This window comes from Nipponia nippon, unplaced genomic scaffold (genome assembly GCF_047370975.1).
Source record: "Nipponia nippon isolate SJK-2023a ecotype South Korea unplaced genomic scaffold, ASM4737097v1 scaffold_6, whole genome shotgun sequence".
Taxonomy (NCBI): domain Eukaryota; kingdom Metazoa; phylum Chordata; class Aves; order Pelecaniformes; family Threskiornithidae; genus Nipponia; species Nipponia nippon.
In genome coordinates this window covers 43893766-43916401 of record NW_028262380.1, presented here as the reverse complement: position 1 = coordinate 43916401, position 22636 = coordinate 43893766, and the positions used below count along the sequence as shown (strand labels likewise).

General features: G+C 35.9%; 1 protein-coding gene across 3 annotated transcripts in view; it reads left to right on the top strand.

Moving 5' to 3' along the window:
* The window catches only part of TLL1 (tolloid like 1), a 139531-nt gene that overhangs the window by 100048 nt on the left and 16847 nt on the right, over positions 1 to 22636 (top strand). For 2 of the 3 annotated variants that reach the window (XM_009474776.2, XM_087736083.1), the window contains exons 10-16: positions 1580 to 1682; positions 3098 to 3214; positions 4255 to 4400; positions 10449 to 10644; positions 12126 to 12251; positions 15253 to 15413; positions 18317 to 18497. In XM_009474776.2, the coding sequence (XP_009473051.1) occupies positions 1580 to 1682; positions 3098 to 3214; positions 4255 to 4400; positions 10449 to 10644; positions 12126 to 12251; positions 15253 to 15413; positions 18317 to 18497 (1030 nt within the window). Of the gene's footprint in view, positions 1 to 1579; positions 1683 to 3097; positions 3215 to 4235; positions 4401 to 10448; positions 10645 to 12125; positions 12252 to 15252; positions 15414 to 18316; positions 18498 to 22636 lie in introns of all 3 variants that reach the window. The other variant, XM_087736082.1, reaches the window with a different exon arrangement.

Below are 22636 nucleotides of genomic sequence, written 5' to 3'. Positions count from 1 at the left end.
AGTGAAAGCAAGAGCCCTGCTAGTCTAAGACACACAGTATTTTGCTATGAAAGATTGTCTCCATTTTGTGTTGTTTGAAGAAGAGTCTTACCTTGACTCTCTACCACCTACATGCCCAAACCACTTAGCTTTATGTCATCTTTAAATTAGCTTCCTCCAATAGCTAATAGTTTTTATCTTCTTAAAATTAAACAGTCTGAAAAAGTTCTGCCTTTCTGGTTTAATATTGTCCTGTGTTGTGGTTGGAGAGACACCTGGTGCCTTCAGAGGAGATGGAAGTAAACCATCCCATCTGACTATCTGGGCCCATTGTTTCAGTTATGGCGTTATATTTCCTCCTTGCAGCTGGACTCTAAGGGTAAATTCCTCTCCTTTCAACTGACACTCACAGCTGCTTCATGGGCTGCCATGGAGAAATATTTTTGCAGTGTGAGGTATTTGCTACTGTGCAGCAGTTAGTATTTGCTTTATAATAGCAGGTTTTGATTGTGAGTTCCTAGGATCAAAACTAAAAATAAAACCACTTCTAGGCTCGCATGTGAATAAAGAAGATTTTTAGTTGGGTTGAAATATTTATTAATCTACACTGAGGAACTGATTTGGAAGAAGATGAATTCTTTTTCCAATACACCTAAATCCAATGAAAGGGTATGAATTGGAAATTATTTTATAATACAAAATATGTATGATTTTTATTCTTCTTGTTTAGACTTATCCCTGAAATTGCAGGACATAATGCTAAGACTGTCCCAGTCAGTCAGGGTCCAAACTGTAGCTATTGTGTCATCCTGTGATCCAGGATCAATCCTATTCCTGTGTTAAAAGTGTTAAGTTTATGGCAGTTTAGGATTAGTATTTCTAAACCAAAGCGGGGTAATGTAATAGTCTAGGGTAGTCCTGATATTAAGTATTGAAAATATACCTATTTACAGATGTGCTCAGTAGAATTGCGAGTCTAAGTTCAGAAGTTCCAGAAATGCACAGAACTCGGATTTCTGTGTAAAAAGCTTTATTATAGTTTCATTAAGAGTCATTAAGGGACTCTGTACCATTTGTTTTAGTGACATTGCTTTCAGCATTACTGTCCACCATTGTCAATATTTAACTTGTCTGAAAGTATATTGTCTTGTCAAAACAGTAGTAGAAGGAAGCACAAACCAAAATAAAACAACATTTTTTTTTTTTTTACAGCTGTCAGTGCTGATTATAGTCAGAATGGAATGGAAGAGGAATTTGCAGGAGAATTGTCAAATAACATACTTAAAATTATATTAGCACATTATTTCACCTTATTAGCATTCTCAAATTTTTATTTCTCAGTGAAAAGCTCCCTGTAAGCAATTAAATGTGAGTAGGCTGTCTCGAATCTGCTCAAATACGCAAGGTTAAATAGAAAACTTTTAATGTTCCCAAACAACTTTTACTTACCATAAGAAATAATTGCGGAGAGATTAGATTAAGTGTCTAAGTAGTTGGAATCCTGTTACAGGTGACCACTCTGGCCTCAGTTCTGCAGAATGTTGTAATCATTTTCTAGTATTAACCACACGTGATTTAATGAGGTGTTCTCTGATTGCAGATTGTTTTAAACTTCACCACCATGGACCTTTACAAGAGCAGTCTCTGTTGGTACGACTATATTGAAGTAAGAGATGGCTACTGGAGAAAATCACCTCTGCTTGGTATGCCACTGTGGAATGCTGCGCTGTCCATAGTTACCATACTCATTGAGTTCAGTGGACTTGCTTGCTGTTGAACCCACAGCAAACCTCTTGGCTTTTAGGTGTCTAGAATGTATCTGAACTTGGGCATGGGAAAAGACTCTAAATGGCTTCAAGTAATTAGTTTATTTGACTTCAAGCCTCAGGCCTTCCTTTCATTGCAGCTAGCTGCTATTCAGCTTCATGTGTGGGAAGATGAGAATTACAATATGTGCAACTTTTTGCTTTGCTTATGGGTATTGAAATCTGAAGTTGCCATAGTTTTGTTCACAGAAATGGGGAAACAGACAAATCTGTAGAGCATGTGATGGGAAATCCATAGTGCATGTGATGAGCACATGCACTGTGGTTGAACTCCCACTGTAGATTTGTACTTATGAGCTCTGTTCCTGTACTTTTAAAATTATGAATAGAAGATTACTTCTATTTCTTCTTTGCATGTCCTTCCCTGCTCTTGCAGAGAAAAGACATGCAAAGCAATAATGAATTAAGTCTTAGAGTTGCAACTAATATGCAGTAAGCTGCAGCCATCCTTTTCTTAATTCAGAGGGTTGGTGGGGAGATTTCATACCCCATAATGCCACTGCCCAATCCAGAGGCTCGGTTTGACATCCCGTCATCTTCTCTGATTGAAACTGGGGATTTCAGACCATAGGAAACATCAACGTCTCCAACTTCTTGGTTCAGTTTTGTTGTTGTTTTTAGAATGAAGACAAAAACTATTTGTTAGTGTCCTAACAGCCACAATTTAAAAACAGCAAAAAAGAAAGAAAAGGAAGCAGATACAGAGGACAGCTTTTTAACAGTACTGCCTATTTTCTTGGCCTTAAAGAGAAAAGAAAGAATAAACAGTTAAGACCAGACAGTAATTACCCTTTTCTCTTGTTCCTTTCTCTATCACCTAGACAAACAGAAATTTCACTTACCTAGGCTGAATTTAAGAGGATAATATAGTCTAGGGTCATTTGGATGTTAGTTTTTAAATCTCTTTGGTCCTTAGACACAATGAGCGGTATTACTGTGACCTAGATTACATTCCTCTCTTAAGATTAATACTCACTTTCCCCTGCCAAAGTACCTGGCTTTGTATAGAAACAATCTATAACAATAATTTTTCTACTTAATTCCCATAAGGTTTTATACTTAGACTTGTGAGCCTGACTGCAATGAAAAGAAGTATTGAAAGCTTTATAATAAAATCTTTGTGTATTAGATCCTGACCTGCAGAAACACCTGTGCTTAACCATAAGCATGTGAATAGTTCCACTGAGTTGGTTATGATACTCCTGTTTATAATGTTAAACACTTGTATAAATGTTTGCAGCATTTGGCTTCAGAGGCGGCAGAAAATGCAGTTACAGGTTGCATGTTTTTAGGCAGGTTTTGTGGTGACAAACTGCCAGAAGTCCTTGCATCCTCTGACAGCAGGATGTGGATTGAGTTCCGCAGCAGCAGCAACTGGGTTGGGAAAGGTTTTGCAGCAATTTATGAAGGTAAGCCTCTTATAGCATTAAAAATGACTTGATTATGGAGGAAAAATATTAACTGGATACCTTTGGATATTTAAAAAAAAAAAGTCAGAAATAATCTAATATGAAATTGGTATTTTATTACTAAAGGAGACAGCAGGTGTTAACTTACTAGACAGGACATTTTGAAACTCTTCCTGTGATCAGATTTCAGATGACCTCTTCCAGGACAGCACTGATAATATTCATAAACATTTTTTACCAGTTGTTTAATTAACTAAATGAGTCTGTTCTTGTGCTTAGTGTATGAAAAGATTTCTTTGAGTACTTTCTGTTTATTCTTCAGAAAAATCTGACTTGAATTTTCCATATGTTCTGGGATTACTTAATAGAGACACTCCCACACACTGAGTATATAAGCAAATCAACATTCACCTGTTTAAAATAGAGCCTGTTTTCTTAAATATTGGATCTATGGTAGTAAACTGTATGATTTAGTTGATATTCACAGATCCTTACATGATTATCAGTATGGACCCTGAAAAATGCATTTTCTTTTTATGAAAATATTTTTTTATTTATATTAGCTGTTTCTTCAACTTCAGTGTAAGCTTGAAGTGATAAACTGTGGGTTAAATTGCATAGATCATTACAAAATATGATATTTCTGTCTCATTTGTCTCTTTCTAAAAGTTAGTAAATATTAATGAAGAACGTTTATTAAATGTATTTCAAAGGCGAACAAATATTAAAATTTAATTATTTTGACCTTTCAAATATATTCTGTAGAATGTATAGATTCAGATTATCCGTGATTCCAAAGTCTTCCTGAACATTGTAGACATGCTTAGAGCTATTAGAAATGCTGAATTATATTCGCTACATGAAATACATATAGTGGTTTAAATGTATTGTTTTTTCGATAATTTGTCCTTGGTAGAGTTTTTAAGTCTTCTCCAGCGTAATCTCGTCATTAGTTTTAAAAAGGGGAGCATAAATGTCAGTTTGGGCATAGGGAACAGAAAATGTCATTATTGACAAAAAGAATTTTATGCTTTTATCAGCTATCTGTGGAGGTGAAATCCACAAAAACGAAGGCCAGATCCAGTCTCCCAATTATCCCGATGACTACAGACCAATGAAGGAATGTGTGTGGAAAATAACAGTGTCAGAAAACTACAATGTAGGATTAACCTTTCAAGCATTTGAGGTAAAGCATTTTAACTGATCTCAGAAAAGCATCTAGTGGATAAGTGACAGTGACATTTAAGGGGATACTCATTAAACCTGTGAAAGAATTTAAGATTTCTCTATGAAAAACAAGCTCCAGAATTCAATTCTACTCTCCATGAAATCTTCTTTTCTGCAGAAATTTTCAAGAAGATTACAGGTTTTTCATGTTTTGTATGATATTTGAATTAGAACGTTTAAAGTACTGACAATAGTCGCAGTTTAGCAAATACATAATCCAGTTCAGCAAGGCTGTTTTAATATTCTGTTAAATAATCAAGATTTTTTTATCTTTGCTAAATCTTATTGTTAAAAAGGAATGTCTATCTGGAAAGAAACCACTGTGTTTTTTGGCTTCTGTTTTGAGAAGAAAGGAAAAAAAAAAAAAGCCTACTTAAATTCAGTTTACAAACCTATATTTAGAGAGGGAAGAAAAAAGCCATGGTGAGTCATACGTGCGTGTCTTTAGTGTACATCTCTCTGTGTATAACATTGCTAAACAGTGGTAAACTATTGTATAACAAAGTAAAATAATATTTCATACGTCTTTTTCATGCATACATGATACACTTGAAGTTTGTAGATAAATTTAGTAACATACTTTGAGTTCACTTGTTTTATTTCAATATGCTTCAGCAGTAATGACATGAAGAACATTTTTTTAAAATCTAAACTTTTTGGCTTTATGGTCCACATAGATATAAACACAGGTATAATAAATATAGATAAAATTTCCAACCTGTAATTTTAGTCTTACAGACAGACTTCAGGGGTATGGCACATTTTTGCTGTGACTGATGAAAGGTCTGAGCATGAGATAACAAGGGTTTGGGACTTTATCAGCAATTATGAATATAAACAATGGAAATTTAAAAAATTTCACAGATTCTACTTCATTTTCCCTTTTTCGTATTCTGAATTAATGTTGGGTCTAGTGCAGACAAGATCAGCTCTCCCTGCCCAAAGAGTTTTCCAAATGCCATTCAGACTGTGCATTGCCTGGCTCAAAATTCCTTAACATAGTATGTCAGTCTCTCTTTTTAAGCACTGCTGAAAATGAACAATGTTTTCAGTAACTTTATATAATTTAGTGGCTAGATATGGAACTTTTCTAGTTTGCCATTGGTGCTCAGTATTTTTTAGTGTGATCCCAAGACAAATGGCACTATGCCTCTGCAGAAGCAACTTGCCACAATATTTGATTTCCATGCAGATGATCAGCATTGGTCTACACACACGGTACATTATCATTTGAACTGACCCCAGTTCAATATCACCTCTGGGAGAATCAAACTTCCATCTCTTCTTATCTTTCAGGACCTTTTTCTAATCACCAAATTATGGGCTATTTGCAAGTGTGAAGATGGCATGTTCATGCCTCACCATATAGAAAATAATTAGAAGCAAAGGACCAGCAAAAGAGAGCACAGTTTAGTGGGCTAGTGGTTAAGGCTGTAAGAAGAAATGTCCAGTTTTTCCCCCAGACTACTTAGTATTATGACACGCTCTAGAGGTGAAACATGTGGACTGACACCTCATAAGAAGAAAGAAGAATCTGAGCAGCAGTATAGCTGAGTGGTGGTCTCAAGTTAGTGCCTCTGCTAGATGTGTCTTGAAAGAAAAAAAAATTTCCAACAGCAGGGACTTGAAAGCTACATACTTCTCCAGGAACAGTCTGAGCTGTGATTCCAGTGTGGCAAGATGCCCTTGAGCACCAAATGAGGTGACCCAGAAAGGCACAAGACTTCTGTTATATCTGTCTTTGCAGTGTTTCTTACTGGCTCGTCCACAGGGCTCCCTGCTGAGAGTGAGAGTTGCTTTGGAAACTGCTCTGAAGTGCCTTGCCTAGACTTTCACCATTGGGTCTGATTTCCATTTCAGGTCCAAGCGCCTGAACGTAGGTGTTCTGTTTTTTGGTAATAAGTCCCTCTCTGGACTGAATCCTTGGTGCACTGCCCAGTAAAACAAAAAGTTGTTTAAAAATCACAGTTCTTTGTGCCAGCTGAGATCCAAAGAAGTAAATGTCAGGCCAAAAAGTTATTGCAGTGTGTTTGTGAGAAAATTACTTCTCTGTCCTTTGAAAGGTACAGTTAAGTAAGAGGAATTCTCATTATCCATATGTAATGTGAGAAAAAATAACTGTATAAATAACCTTCACTCTGAAATGAAAGCACTAGGGAAGTTGAGAATTTCAAACTGTATCAATGAGTCATCTTGTTTTGCCGGCTGTGGGCAACGCATTTTCCACTGAGTGTGGGATTACTCTTTCTTATTTGGCTGCCTGATGGGCAGCTACACTTTCCAGTATCTAGATGACAGCACAGATGTTGAGACTGGTAATTCCATCTTTTTGCTTCATTGTTTTAGTCACCTTTATTATATTGTTCTTTGAAAATTAGTGGTTCTTGGTTTTGTTTTTTTTTTTTTAAGAACTTTTTTTGGCACTCAGTCTCACCAGCTAAGGCAATCCAGAGGGTCTGTAGAGCTGAGCCATATTAATCTTCCTCATTTGAGTGGCCCTGTTAATCTTTGTGCAGATAGAGTTCATTTAAATTATTTTTACATAAGTCAGGGAGTAAAATTTATTGGATCTTCTGATTCTGCTAGGCATATATCCCACCTTTTATGAATAAAGTCTATGACCTGAGTCAGATATATTTACCTGTACTGGAATTTGACTCTATCAACAAATAAATTAACAATGACAAGTAATTGGAAGATTTCTCCTGAAATATGATTGCTCCCAGATTTGATCTTCAAATCCTCTTCTCTTCTCTTTCTTTAAATATATATATATTTGTTTTCTGTTGGGGGAGTGCTACAAAACAAAGGTAGTCTGGAATTTTTAACCAAATATATTTTAGTCTAAAGTAATTGGTTTTTTTTTTTCAGAACTGAAACTATGTACAAGGAATTTTCTTTTCTTTTGAGAATGGATGTTGAGAACGCCTCTGGCTTTCCATTTCACCAGGAGATTTCTTAGTGTTTTCCTGTACTTATGTGCCTGTCTTAGGATTTTTTCTGGAATTTTCTCAACTTAGTTCTCTAATGCCATTCAAATTCCGGGTTTCCTCCAAGGCTTTCAGGAGCCAATGGTATCTTTCATTCTCCTATAAGCAATGCATTTTTCTGTAAAACCTGTTTATGTATGCTTTTTTGCATTTGCTAACATTTTGCATATTTCTTCTCATCCACATGTAATATCAATCTTGTGAAATTTTAATGCTCCGGTAAATAAGGTTTACAGGATCAGCCCAGTTACAACTAAACTCACTGGGAGTCCTTACATTAACTTGAGGAGATTTTCTACCCTTGTAGTAGGAAGAATAAGAGACTGTTGCAAGTGTAATAGATCTTTGTATGGCAGTGTTCCCAGATGATAGAGCCATGATATCTTAAAACCTGAGGTACAGCTAAGCAAAGTACATTTTATACTAATTCTTTTTCATTGGTTACCAAGTGCCTTAACACCAGTCATCATTTCTCAAAACCACAATACTTATCTGTTAGTTTATATATAGGTGTAATGATTTAATCCCTTAATATAATAATATTGATAATAATAATGGCATCACTTGCAGTAGTAGTACACTAAAAATAAATGAATATGGTAGAATGGCAACCTTTCAAATTGTTTTATTGAAAATCAATAGCACTTTGTAAGTTGGTTGATTTTTATAATCTTAGGAAGTTTATCAAATTACTGTGATACAAAATGAATTTTTTGCTGTTGTCTTCTGCCAAAAAGAGTGATTCTCAGAAAAGAAACTAACATTTCACCTCAATGGGAATTTGGTACATGTAACTCAGAGCTGCACTTGGCCTGTGAAAAGTCGTAATTTCCATATTGCCCCATAGAACATGGAAACATGTTAAAAGCAGACATTAATTAAAAGTCTTGAGTAGTGAGATGACCACAGACATGTGTGGGGAAAATACTCAATTTTTTCACTGATATTACTGGTCTTTGGACAAGGTCACTTCTTTCTACATCAGAGTGCAGTATGATTTTTACTAAAATAACAAGGCAGACTTCGTTTTAAATTGGAATATGATGTCATTTGTTTAAATTTATTATTTAGATTAATGAAAATTTGGAATTGGTATTACAGTGTCAAAAACTTATCAGTGCTCAGGTAGACACGTGCCTGGCTGTATTAGTTGCAAACATACAATTGCCATTCAGCAATAGGTTGCCAATTATATTGCCAACAATAGGTTGCCATACAATTGCCAAGTCAGCAATAGGTGATTGCATTCCAGATCTTCATGACTTTTCTCACTCATTTCCCAAACTCTGGCCCAAAGCAATTCCTGAGCAAACAGCTAAGAAATTACAGTAAATGGCCATATGTATTGTGCTAGAGAAGTGAGTGAGAGAAAATTACGTATGTAAATGCTTGAAGAATTGGAAAGTTGGAAAGAAGACAGACAAATTTTGTGTGTAAGTAAGTGCCATATTTTATGCCATTAAAATGAAATAAAATTGAATGGCCCCTTCCCCCAGTTTTCCCTCTTACGTAAAAGAAGCAGAAATCCTAATGTGCTAAATGAAAGCTCCTTAGTCTGTGGTGGTTACTGAGCTTAGCGTTGGTCATAATGCACAATCAAAACTGAGTACCAGCAGCAATTTGTGCTAACTGTGCAGCTTATGTGCAAGAAAAACTGTGTCCAGAGACAAGATGTGGATTTTTCTGGGTTTGGTTTGATTTTGACTTCTTTGTCATTTTAACAGAATTTGGATATACTGAATTAAATTTAAGGCTTGTCCAACCCCTTCTCCCTGACTGTGGTCCCACACCCCCCCCCATCCCTAAACCTACCTCACAATTCAGCCACTTAGTTGAACAATAGTTTTCTTAGAGGAATTATTTTTGAATGCTTGAATTTAGTTAATTCTTTTATAACTAAGATGGTATATTGCTTGAGTAACGTGAAGTAATCCTGCAGTAAAATGACCCAGATCAAGAGGGTTTTTAATTCTGTTGGGAAAGATACTCCCTCAATAAAGACAGGCATCATAAATTATCTAGGCTCCAGATAGGATCATATTTGGGCTGCTGCTGCTTTCTTCTTTGGTGCAATTCCCACTTTGACTGACTTTGCAAATACTACCATGTAAAGAGCAGAAGGCTTGCTACCCAAGTAGAAATGCACACATGTCCACTCACATATTAGTCTCTGTTTGGATGTCATCTGGTGGGATGTTTAAATGAGAGGGACACTTTCAGCTGTTCTGGTTTCAGCAGGTTTCTTCATCAGTATGGCAAAGATTCACTCCTTGGCCCAGAAAGTCAAAAGAAGACACCTGAAATCAGGAATCGTGCAACAGAAACCAGACACATCAGCTGCAGAAAAAGAATGATTTTTTTTTTTTTGTCATCTGTTCTATTGGCTACTTAAGAGCTGATAATTTTAGAAGTGTGTTTGGATCTAATTCTACAGATGGCCTAAACTCTTAATGCACTGTAATTTTTGACAGTTACCCTGCAACATCAGTGGGTAGTGACGAATGAAAAATTTTGCACTGTGTTGAAGATAAAGCAAGAAAATAAAATATTGGTCATCACCTGAAATAGCACAGGTTAATAATGTCTAAAAAATCTTATTCATATTAGTCAAAATTGAGCTTTTTAGTATTTCAAAACCAATTAATATTTCTGATGTATTTAGTTGTTGAACCATTAATCTTGTATACTTGAGTGTACATGAGAAAAGAAGACTTTACTTGAGCTCAGAGTAGGAATTTGACAGAACATTAGGAAGCTTAGAGGTGAGCGTGTCTTTTTTTAGTTTTTTCCAGTTAGACTCTTGTGTCCTGTGTAACATCTCAACAATTTTTTCTTGCAGAAAACAAGTATAGTTAAAAACAGTCCAGTGATGCTTGTTCATCTTCCTGATGTTTGAACCCCAAAACAGAGAACCCTAACCTTAATTTTGAAAAATTTCTATCTGTTTATTATCTGATTGATACTTAATATTTATGGTCAAGTTCAAATAGGTCACTTTAAAAATGATTTTTTTACAGATTGAAAGACATGATAACTGTGCATATGACTACTTGGAAATTCGAGATGGAACAAATGAGAACAGTCCTTTAATTGGCCACTTTTGTGGCTATGACAAGCCAGAAGACATTAGATCTACCTCTAATACTCTGTGGATGAAGTTTGTTTCTGATGGAACCGTTAACAAAGCAGGGTTTGCAGCTAACTTTTTTAAAGGTAAATATAAAAGCATATTTTGGGACCTGTGAACTGCTTATCACTTGTTTTTGTACTAGAAAAATTATGACAGGATATTAAAAATATTTCTCAACATATTTGTACTAATATCAGTTCTGTACTGTCTCCAGCATATTTTTACCTGGACACACAATTTTGTCAAAACAAAACAGTAGAAGTATTTGAATCTCCTTGTAAAATATGTCCAAACAATGAAGGAACATATTCAGTGCAACTTCCTACTCTCTTCAGGTTCAAATAATCAGCTTAGTTTTGAAACACCTTTGAAACATATCTAATTTTGTAAAAAATGGCTTTTTTGACATTGTGTTATCAAATATAAAGTTAAATAATATAATCACAAATGGGTTAAGGTTTTCTGTTAAGGTTTTTTAATGGGTTTTCTGTTAAGGTTTTTTTCTTTTGTCTAAATGTTGTGGTTTTTTTCTAATCTGTTTGCTGCATTAAGCAGCTTTAGCAATTTATCGTTTTCCGTGAGCAAGAAAAAAACAAACCAAAACAGCTGAGAAATCATAGTGACCAATGGCATCACAGTCTCCCTCCAGTTTTGTGGGGGTGTGTGTGTGGGGTGTGTGTGTGTGTGTGATACAACTGCAGCTATATCTGCAGCATTTGGTGCATGGGGAGTGTGTAATTCCTATCCTGTGCTGCCCATGGCAGAGTGAAAGCCACTAGCAGTGGTGTGGCCATGGTGACATCCAAAATACAGCTCACACCACTAGGAGAACCTTTTTGCTCTTTTGAAAAACCACAAGCTGGGTCTTTTCTCACCCTAACTCTTAGTTTTCACTGTAGACAATTATAACCTTGAAGGCTGTAGACATGAGACTGGGAGCTCTGTTTTATTTCTAAGAAATTGCTTGTCCTGGTGTAAGGAAACAATATTTCAACATCTGAGGAATATTTTAACAATGAATCTCATGGGTATACTTCAGAGCTAGTAGAGATAATACATTATTCCTTTCCCTCCCCCATCCCTGATGCATCTTGTTCCCTTTAATATTAGTAGAATGAAAACCTGGGATTTGAGGATTCTGTTAATCTGTTTTTGAGTATGAATTCAGGATAATACACAAATTGATTCTGTGGGAGATAAAGTGCCCTTCAAGTGACCCTGCTGTGGATTTTCAATCTTTCTTTCAATACTTTATACAACCTTTAGATTATGGCCGCCTGAATTATTGTATGCTGCCCACAAAGTGCTTATAAATTAGGTCTGCAGCTGTCAGTAGGTATTGTTGTAAGAAAACCCACCCAAACCCCACAAAGGACAAATTTTTATTTTCTCCATTACAGGTCTCCTTAGCATTTGAAAATCCTCTAGTCAGCAACCACAGTGTGTTATGTAGTGCATCTTATAACGGCATGCATACAGCTTTCTGAGTTAATATTGATCCAGCAATTACAGCTGAGGAAGGTAATTATTTAACACGTTTTTACATTCTTCCCTGTCTTGGCAGAGGAAGATGAATGTGCCAAACCTGACAATGGTGGCTGTGAGCAGCGCTGTGTAAATACTCTGGGCAGTTACCAGTGCGCCTGTGATCCTGGCTATGAACTTGGTCCTGACAAAAAGAGTTGTGAAGGTACAGTGCATTGCTGTGTTATGGGCTCTTAAAGGTCGCAAAGTGCCCTCGCTTGAATGAAATGCTATACCTTTCATATGCTCTGTCCTAGCAGTGTGAGATCTGTGGAATCCAACTTGGAAAACCTGTGCTCCCTTTTAAGTAGTGGTGCCAGAGCAATGTCTGTCCACAGAAGTCATCTTCATCCAGTGTCTGCCACTGATTTATCTTTACAGGTTTTACTGTTAGTCGATGATTGGGAACGATGCAAAGCAGGACTTTGTACCTTCCCAAAACACTTACTACATTATTCATACTCGTTAAAGCAAAGTCTCCCACCGTGCGTAAGGAGACAATTGTCGGCAGAGCAATGTGCCACTGTCTCAGAATCGGTGTATTTAATGAACCCTATGACCATCTCTGACTGGGGTGTGGCTGGGAAGCTGGCAGGTTTGAAGAGAAGTCTTCTTTATTCTAGCTCAAAGCTCAGAGAAATCCTCCCCACTCCCAGTCAGATTGTGGACTTTTCTTGCTGGAAACACATTCTACTTTTTAGGGTAAGCAAAGCATGTTCAAATAATCTTTTGGAGAATTAAAAACCTGATAAGTGGAAGTCTGTGTAAATTTAGGATTGGACTGAGATAAGTTTTGCATTCTATATGTATTTCGTATCAAAGGAAAGAAGCAAAAGCTCTTGATCATTATGCACCAATTATTGTTTGATTTTTATTCATAAACACCAATAAATTCAGGGATAGCACAAATTATTCTTATCTCAGTTCATCTGTTTGAGTAACGAATGGATTTTGAAAATTGGAGTGCTCGGAGTTATGTTTTTCTTCTGATGTGATTCACTGGTGTCTCTTTTTTTCCCAATTTCCTGGCTTTAATTCATGATTTGTCACAATTTAGGGTAGTTTCGCTTAGTTTCTTTGCACTTTTTGTTCTTTTGCTTTTGGTTCTGTGGGGTTGATTTTGTTTGTTTGTTTGTTTGTTTGGTGTGTGTTTGTGTAAGGTGGTGGTAGTCCTAGACTACAATCATGTTAGATTGTGGCTCTCATCAAGCTGGTTGGTTTTTTGGCTGTTTCCTCCCCCCTTTCCCCAACTTTAATAGTGAGCACATTTGAAAAACAATTTATTTAGATGTTTACATATTAGGCCGTATGCAGAAAGCAAGGTTAATCTAAGGGCGGGCCATGAAGACAGAGGTTTCATCTCTGGGCCTTTGATCATCAGCCCAAATTTATGTAAGGAATTTGGTTTAGTCTGCCTGCTGACCTGAGTCAGAATATTAGGGGAGATTACCAGTCTTTCAGAAAACTCTTCCCTCTGCCTCTGAAAAATAAAGAAGGAATACCTCCCTGGCACCCAAAGAGAAAAGGAACTCTGGCAACAGAAGTCACTCAAAGTAGTGCAGTGCAGCATGGAGCAAAACCCCTGAGCTATCCCTAAAAGTGTACATGCATTTGTTCCATGTGGCGTAGCACTCACTGTATATAGATACTACTTGGGCCTGCTGAATTAAAATCACTGTGTAGTCACAGTGAGCATCATGTATTTGTTATAGTTGGGGAATTTGAGGGGTGACGTAGTTGTATTAATTCACACACAATGCCAGAGTAGAAGCCTCTAACTCGGAAACTCTGCCCAATGCTTCACTGCAGTGTTGACATGCACAGAAAATTGCTTCATGGTCATCTAATCCAAATCTCCCCTGCTGGCAGTGTATTAGAAAGCTTTAAAAAGCTTTAAAGTATTTCCACATTTCTCACCATTGCCTCAAGAAACAATGGAGTGCCGTTGAAAAGCAGAAATCGAAAATTGAAAAGTAGTTGTCCTGACCCAGATGGGATCATTTGGGGGTACAGCTTGTGTCACCTGAGTGCAGTCTCTAAACCTGTGCCTGGTCTTTTTTTACACACTGAGGTGTGACCCAGGGTCTTAGTCCCCCCACCCTGGTCAGATTACCTTTACTTGTATACCAAGAAGTCTTCTGCATGGAAAGCCAGGTGCCAGGAAGAAGGCTGGTACGTGTCTGGGTTGGCCAAATGAGCCCTGACACAGAAACTGGAGAGTTCTCTCAGGTATGTTAGATGAAGTAGATGTAGTGTATGAGACCATCAGCTAGACAGGAATAGCCAGTTTTTAAAGCATTCAGTGTTAGCACAGAGCAGTTGGAAGAAGGTGAAGCTTCCACCCCCCCCACCCCCCCCCAAGCTCTTTAGAAAGAGATTTGTGGATGATTTCCAGTGCTGTCACAGTGCTGTAACGGTACCAGTGCAGCAGAGTGCGATCAAGAACCCCTGCAAATCCCATTACTTTCCTTTTTTAAAAAAAAAAAATCCATAGATGGAAAAGATTAATGTGTTTATCCTTTGCTATCTGAACTGCATTCACATAGTACAGTATTGTTCTGTTGTATGGAGGTGACTATTCAGCAAATATTTGGAAATAATAGGTGTTTTCTCTATTACTTGAACATCTATACTTCAGCAAATGTAATTGTGACTGAAGAGTACGTGACTTCTATCCCAAAGAAGTGACTCTATCTAGTAGGTTATGGGAGATGTATACAGCTATATGAGCTGAGACAGGTAGTGCTGATTCTGGATCAATAACCAAGGAGAGAAGCTGGGGAAATGCGAAGCACATCCTAAGTAGTCCGTCTGTCAGAAGAGGGGTAGTCAAGGTCCTGGGGAGGGCGGTGAGGTCAGAGGACTTGCATGAGAAAGGCTGCGAGAGAATAACCAGAGTCTCTGGAGGGAAGGGAAAAGAATGAATATGATAACGCCTTGTGTACTCCTGAAACTTATCTCTGTCCACAAACCTGCAAGCTGTTGAAGATAGGGGCTGTCTCTTTCTCTTTGTTTGCACCAAGCATGATAAAACAAGATTCTGATTAGTCTGTCAGGGCATTACAGCACTATAAGTAATGAGAGGACTGAATCTTCTCAGTGTGCTTCTGTTTATAGTAAAACACAGTTTCCGTCAAGAAATGATGCTCTCCCTTTTAATTTTACAGCTGCTTGCGGAGGACTCCTGACAAAGCTAAATGGGACTATAACCACACCAGGGTGGCCCAAAGAGTATCCTCCAAACAAAAACTGTGTGTGGCAGGTGGTTGCCCCGACGCAATACCGAATTTCAATGAAGTTTGAGTTTTTTGAGTTAGAAGGGAATGAAGTAAGTAACCGTGAACAGAGCGCTGCACAATCAGTTACACACTAAACAGTTTCATGAGTGTTCAAAAATATTGTCTTATAAAACTCTTGCTTGACTGTTCATACGCTGACAATAACCATAGATATTCTTGTTTTCATTTTGGGACCGTTTCTGGACTCTTTCAAAACAAACATGGAGAGAATAGCTCTCTTTTACATATCATCTAAATGTATATGTATTATAAGAAATTTAAAAGAAATGTTCTCTGCTGAGTCTCAGCTGACTTTTTTATCAACAAAGTAAAACAGAGCAAATGGCTGAGGCATATTGGAAAGAATTCAAGAGAAGAAAATCTGGAGAAACCAAATCATCTTTACAGACTATGACTACAAAGAATACACATAGCTGTGGTTAGTGATGGAGCGAGGGAGCATTTCAATCATTTACAAGTATCTCACGGAGGGGAATATTTTAAAAGGAGCAGTACCAGAAATAAGGCACAATAGAACAACAGCAGTGTTTGAGACCTGGAGGCATAGGGTATCTTGTCCCCAGGTAGGGGAGAGGGGCAGGGCAGAGCCCTCCGTGTGGTAAGGGCTGCTCCCTATGGCTTTAAACAATGTGGTGGTGGCTGCAGTGTTTTGTTGGATGTGAATCATAAAATACGGGTTTCAACATCAACTTTTCAGCCTCTGTTCTGCTTCCTAGGCACTGTGCTGTCATACCATTGAGTTCCCTTGCCATGCTCTTGCCATAAGGTGCTGTAGCCATCAAATTTATCTGGATATTCTTCACATGGTGTTAAGAACACAAATCCCAGGACATTATTTCTGACTAAAAAAATTTGTAGCAACATATTTGCTATGAAGATGGGCGATGTTTTGGGCTTAAGATCTGAAGTGGCAAAAGCTGGAGTTTAATTTATAACTAAGAAACAACCCAGCCATGGCTTCTCCAAAATATCTCAAAATTATTTGCAGAGGCAGCAATGTGAGATTTTTTTTTTTTTAATAATTTGGGGTGTTTTCTAAAGTCCATGAAATTCCAGCTTTTAATGATTTATATGTTACACTCATGTCCTGTTATAATTATTACAAGAACTGCAAAAGGTGCAATAAAAACTTATTAATCCCAAAGAATTAAAATTTAATTACCATTTGAACAAATCATAAAACATTTTTCCTGCACTTTCTTGGTACTTAAGCCAGATTTTCGAGGAAGACACCTGGGATGTAATGAAGTTAAATCAGTTTTCTAAGGTCATACAAGACACATAACTTAAGCAGATATGAAAAATATATTGGTAATGTTTTTCAACATTTAGAAATTTGGTTTGATCCTCTCCTGCGCTACTAAATCTCAGCTTTATACTATTAAATAGTAGTACTAAGAATGGTACCTGTGAAAATCAGAAGAAACATATAATATCTGGAACGTTCTAATATATCGTCTGAGTGCAGACATAAAATGTACACAGTTAGCAAATGTTCTAAATTTTTTTTTGTTATAGCAAGCTTTTTTTACATTTACATTTTACAATTTTAATTTTACATTTAACTTGTAGATTTTTTAAATATAGTGTAATATGAAGGAAGTTAGACCTATCTGAAATTATATTTCATTTCTAATCTAAAGCTATGAAACTATCAAACCTCATCACTGATGTATTGTTGAAATTGCTGGGATTTATTAACATTCTGAGCTGCATTTGAAAATCACATGCATTAATATGAATTTATCTTACAATTAATATAAATCAGCATGTGGCAATAACTCAAGTTTTATGAATCTTTGTGTTCTTTATATTGTATAGAAGTAGTTTCAACTTAATTAGTCACTTTCCAACTCTGCAATATATGAAAATTGTTCCAGTAACAACAAAATTTTAATCTACAGATTAAATTACAGAATGTATTATATTAAAAACAATTGGAAATGCTGAGAATCATTTAATGTTTCGTAGGGAGAGAGAGCAACAAAGGCCAAAACATCCTTTTCTATAGTTCCCCTCCAGCTCCCCTGACATTTCTTTTTTGACTATAAACGGCAATTTATCAAATACAACTTGGATTTAATGGACAATCTAAACTCTGTATGAATCCTCCTGGCCCCTGTTTTCTCTTAAGCTATTAATTGCAGACAACTGGGACATTTTTGATTAAATGATTGATAGTTGAGCATAAGAAGCTTAGAAGTTTTTAGGTAGAAGGCTTTAGGTTGGCCAAGGGATTATGCATTGAAAGTATTATCATGAGTAGCAGGCCTTGCATAAGGCTTTTTTATTACATTATTTTACTTTATTTTTAACAGTTTAATGAAAATTATACGCATAAGCCTTCCAAGTTATAGCTATCCTACTGTTAAAGAAAGGTCTATGGTTTTAATAGTGCAGATTTATGTATTTGTAAATAAAAGAATATGTCTTAAATACATGATGGTAAAAACTTATCTTGTAAGCTTCTAAGTGATTTTTTTTTTTTTTTTTAAATCTATGAGATGCAAGCAGTAGAAAGTTTGTATGTTCTGTGTATGTGGTTTATAGCACAAAGATAGGTATCATTTTTAGGGTAAATATTTCTAGATTTTAGTGTAATGTCACTGGAATTTTTACTTTTTAGATTAAATGGAAAAGTTACTAAGCATCTTGAAAATTAGATACCAAACACAGATTAGTATCTATCAAAATATAGTTTTGAATGTATTCCATAGTATAGCTATGGTTTAGTGACCTTAAAATATTCTTACACAAAATCAGTGAACATTTGTAAGCATTTACAAATCTTTTCAGAGTCAGGGAAATGTGAAAAAAAAGATATTATTAATCTATTATTAAGAAGCACATACCAATCAGAGTTCTTGCATTTGAAAACAACTTCATGCTTTTCTTTTGGTTAGCCAAAAAAAATTTTTCTTTCTTTTCTCAGGTTTGCAAATATGATTATGTGGAGATTCGTAGTGGCCTTTCTTCTGATTCTAAACTACATGGTAAATTCTGCGGTACAGAAGTGCCTGAAGTTATCACCTCTCAGTACAACAACATGCGAATTGAGTTCAGATCTGACAACACTGTGTCAAAAAAAGGCTTCAAGGCACACTTCTTCTCAGGTATAGAAAATCACTCTTGTGTACCTGTGAGCAGACACTGACTAGGTGGACTGAAGGCAAATGAACTTTCTGAGATACAGAGGAAAAAAGTAAATTTACTAAGTGCTTTTAAATATCAATTAGAATTCTTTTATCCCAAGTTTTATTGCTATTTTTTCAAATCCCAGTTGTAATGTGATATGAATTACATACAGCGTACACTTGTGTTTTTTTCACTCAGGTCTCTCAATATAATGCATTCGTTATGAAATTACCACTTTGTGCTACAACATTTGTTTAACATTATGGGTACTTTCTTGCCAAACTTTGCACTTCTTAATGTTTTGCAGAAGAACAGAATTTAAGACTTTACTCTTGCAAAAATGTGCGTCTTTTTAGTTATGAGTAACTTCACTGAGGCAGATCAAAGCGTTGGAAATTTATATCATCTGAGGACATGTATTGTTGAATAAATTTAGACACGAGTGAAGCTGAAGATGTGAGGAAATATTTGCACAATAGTGATCTCTGCAATTACCCATTGAGACTAGATTATAATAATCTGGCTGTGGCAGGATACCACCTGGTGTTAGTAGTGGAATTTTGCTTAGTGTTTTTCTTGTGTGTTTACACACACACATATGCATAGGATGTTATCTTGTGTAAAACAACACAACAAAACAGTCCCATCCACCCACCTCTCCAAACTGGAAATCATCCAGAAGCATTTGGGATTTGAATACTACCCCAAGTTTTTTGATAGCAGTTAAAAATCTGAATCTGGAGAATCCTGATTATGTTTAGCATGTAGCAAAATGTATTACCAGCCACTGTTATTAGTGTTTGTTTGCTAAAATATTTCATCACAGCTGAAATGAAAATGGTATTTCATTGGTTAGCTTTACTCAAGACAAACAGTTTAGACTTTCAATGTTTTCTTATTATGACTACTGTCATGTTTTTCTTAAGCAATTATGAAAGATGAAAAAGAGCGTTTCATGTCATACAAAGAAATTAACAAACATCTTATCTCCTATAAAGCATATTATTTTTTCTAGTAATCACATTTCTCTGGTCATAGTCTTTCAGATCCATCTTTAGATATAGTAGCACTTTTTACTTTTAAATTTATATTTTACATTGGTAACAAGCTTTCAAGGTTTACTCACTATTTCTAGTAAATACATGTATGCACACAACCGAACTTCCTCCTAGAAACACACAACTAGTCATTTCATGTTGGCCTAATAGTGCCAGTAGGAATTGTCACATATTTTGACTTTTTACAAGAATAAATATTGATATGTTCCAGTTCTAAAAATAGCCTGCAAATTAAGTTTGTTATGTATTTTCAGGATCTATAGAGCTATGCCACATAAGACTGGCAAGGATAGCTTTGTAATTTGTGTAAGCTCTGTAGTTCAGAAGTTGTGTTTTGTGGACACATTGAACGTTTATACATTTATAGTCAGTTAAATTTTGGTTTTCTTTAATGTGATAGTTCATTTCCACAGATTTATTTATTTATTTATTTATTTAAGTGATTGTTTAAATGTTCTATTAATATTATGAGTGGGTTCTAGGAAGAAATCCAGCCAATGTTATATGTTGGGAAAAGACTAGACTATAATTCATGGAGTTCAAAGCATCAGCTTGTAATCCTTCAGAAACATTATTGTCTTTTTCAATTCTGAATGAAATGTTCTTCCTTTCCCTGCACAGGTGAAAACAGGGCTTTCCTGGTAATTTAAAAAAATATATGTTTTAAATGACACCATTGATCACTAGAATAAATTAGTCAGGGATAAGTCTGAACTAATATGTCTTTTAATGAATAGAAATGTGTGATGTGTCCTGGATATAGTATACATTTAATCCTCTTCAAAGAAATATAGGTTGATAGAAATAGTCATTGAGTCTGTAAGCATACAAATTTCCTGAATGCTTCATAATGCATTTCTGCCATAAACTTTTCTCTCATTTCATAGGAGTTCAGATCCTTCGTATTTTATTTTTATTCTTTTCAGTTCTCTTCCAGTTGTTATAATTTCTAGCAGATTCTATTCTTCTACGTTACCTGGCTTTCCCATTTTGACAATATTTCCTGATCAAAACAGAAACTTTATAATGCTTGAGACAAATCAAACTTTTGAACTTAGTATCTAAAAAGAGGTTGTCATCTCTGAATAATTCATCAGACAAAACTCTCATGGCTGTCAGAAAACACTATACCTTTCTTACCCCTGAATTCCTTAATATGGACATAATATGCTATTGGCCTGTCAATGAAGAATGAACTTAAGACTTCAAGTATTTTGCCTTTAGGAGGTGATGAAGTGGGGTTTTTTGCCTATTTATATGCTTGTCTTCAGAATACACTACTTTTAGAATGATATCTGTGGAGAAATACTTAGTGGTAGTGTCTAAGATACTTGCTTGAAGGCATTTATCAGTTTTATTAATTAGAATAGAAATATTTGTAAGCATTTAATTATCAAGACATACATAATGAAAAAAATCAGTAATGAGTAAAATACAGCATCTTGCAGTATATTCAACCGTAAAAGGCATCTGTAATGCTCAGCAAGAGAGACAGGTGCATAAGTCAGATTAGCTTGAAGAAAAGGAACTGTAATGTGTTCCACAAAGCACAGCCAAAGAACTTTTTTTGCAACTCTTATGGTGGTGAATTCTGCACCCACGGCTACAGTTGAGAAAGCATGGCCCAGCTCCAGCTCAGATGACAGAAAGCAGTTTTTGGGTGGTTGGAACCCGCTGTGATAAACTGTGAAAGCAAACAGTGACATAGGGCAACAGATGACCTGCATTAGGAAGGTGTTTATGTTGATATAAGACAACATGTAATTACATTTTTGGCTGTGAAATGGTGTTAACAGCCAGACAGGTGCTACTGGAAAGTGAGAAAAACTTTTTTTTTCAACATTCTGTAAAATTTACATTTGATGGGACAGTTCTGAAGAAAGCTCAGTTGGGAGCTGTTGCAGGGATCTAGCTAATCTCCAGAGACACTCTTCTATATCAATAATCAAGTTTCTTGGATAAAGAGAGGAAACTAGGGAGTCATGATATATTATTTTTTTAAAACTTTTATTATTAAAACTTTTTGGAATTGGATATTAGGCTTCTAAACTAAAAGCGTCCAGTAATTAGGTTTATACTCTTTCTCCCACTCTCTTTCTCTTTTGCTCTTGTCAGAAGACCTGTTGCAGTCTGCTGGGCCGATAAGACCGGAGGAGTTTAAAATAGCTCAATGAATTTACTCTAGGGAGGGAAAAAGATAACAATAATATTTTTCTTTTTTTCTGTGATGTTTCCAAGAAGATAGCTTAATCATTTCTTTAAATCAGTCTTTGTGTAGTGGTATGATTAATACCCAGTGATAATGTCACTAAACTGCTTCCATTTATTGTAAATTTCAGAGTTACTTCAGTGTTTTAAATAAATATGATTCTTTGCATGATCATTCAAAACATACATGGTGTTTGATGCAATATAGAAATGAGGTTTGTTGGGACATTTTTTCTTGGGGGATGATTCACTGAGCAGTTAAAAAGAGAAAGCTAGAATGTTTCTAGCCTTGAGCAAAACTGTTTTGGAGCACACACTCATCTCTGGTGCCATCCTGGTACATTTTTTTCCACAGACAAGAAAGCTGGCTGCAAAGAGAAAATTTTTGTTTTTGAATCTTGCAAGGACTTGATACAGGTCCCTTCAGGCCGAGTACGTATTATTCACAGACTGGTGGCCTCTGAGGGTCTCAGAGGTACGACCATTTGTCCTCTGAATGATTCAATCTAACATTTTGTTGAGAATGGATCTTTCCCTGTTCTGAGTACTGATATGAGAAAAGAAAGAAAGTATCCATTCAAAATGGGGAGCCTCATTTCCATCTGTCAGCATAACAAATGGCTTTGTTTTTACATGGCAAAACATTTGTTCTTATAACTAATACAGACTAATTTTTTTTCATGAATTTTGAAACTGGGCAATCAATTTGACAGAAAGTCTGTTCTGAATTATGAAGTGTGAGGAAGGCTTGTTCAACAGTTGCATCCTTGATTAACCATGTACAAGTAATTATTGTGTTCAAATATGTTCCAAAGCTTCTCCTTTCTACTTTCTGTCCATTGTTTTATCTC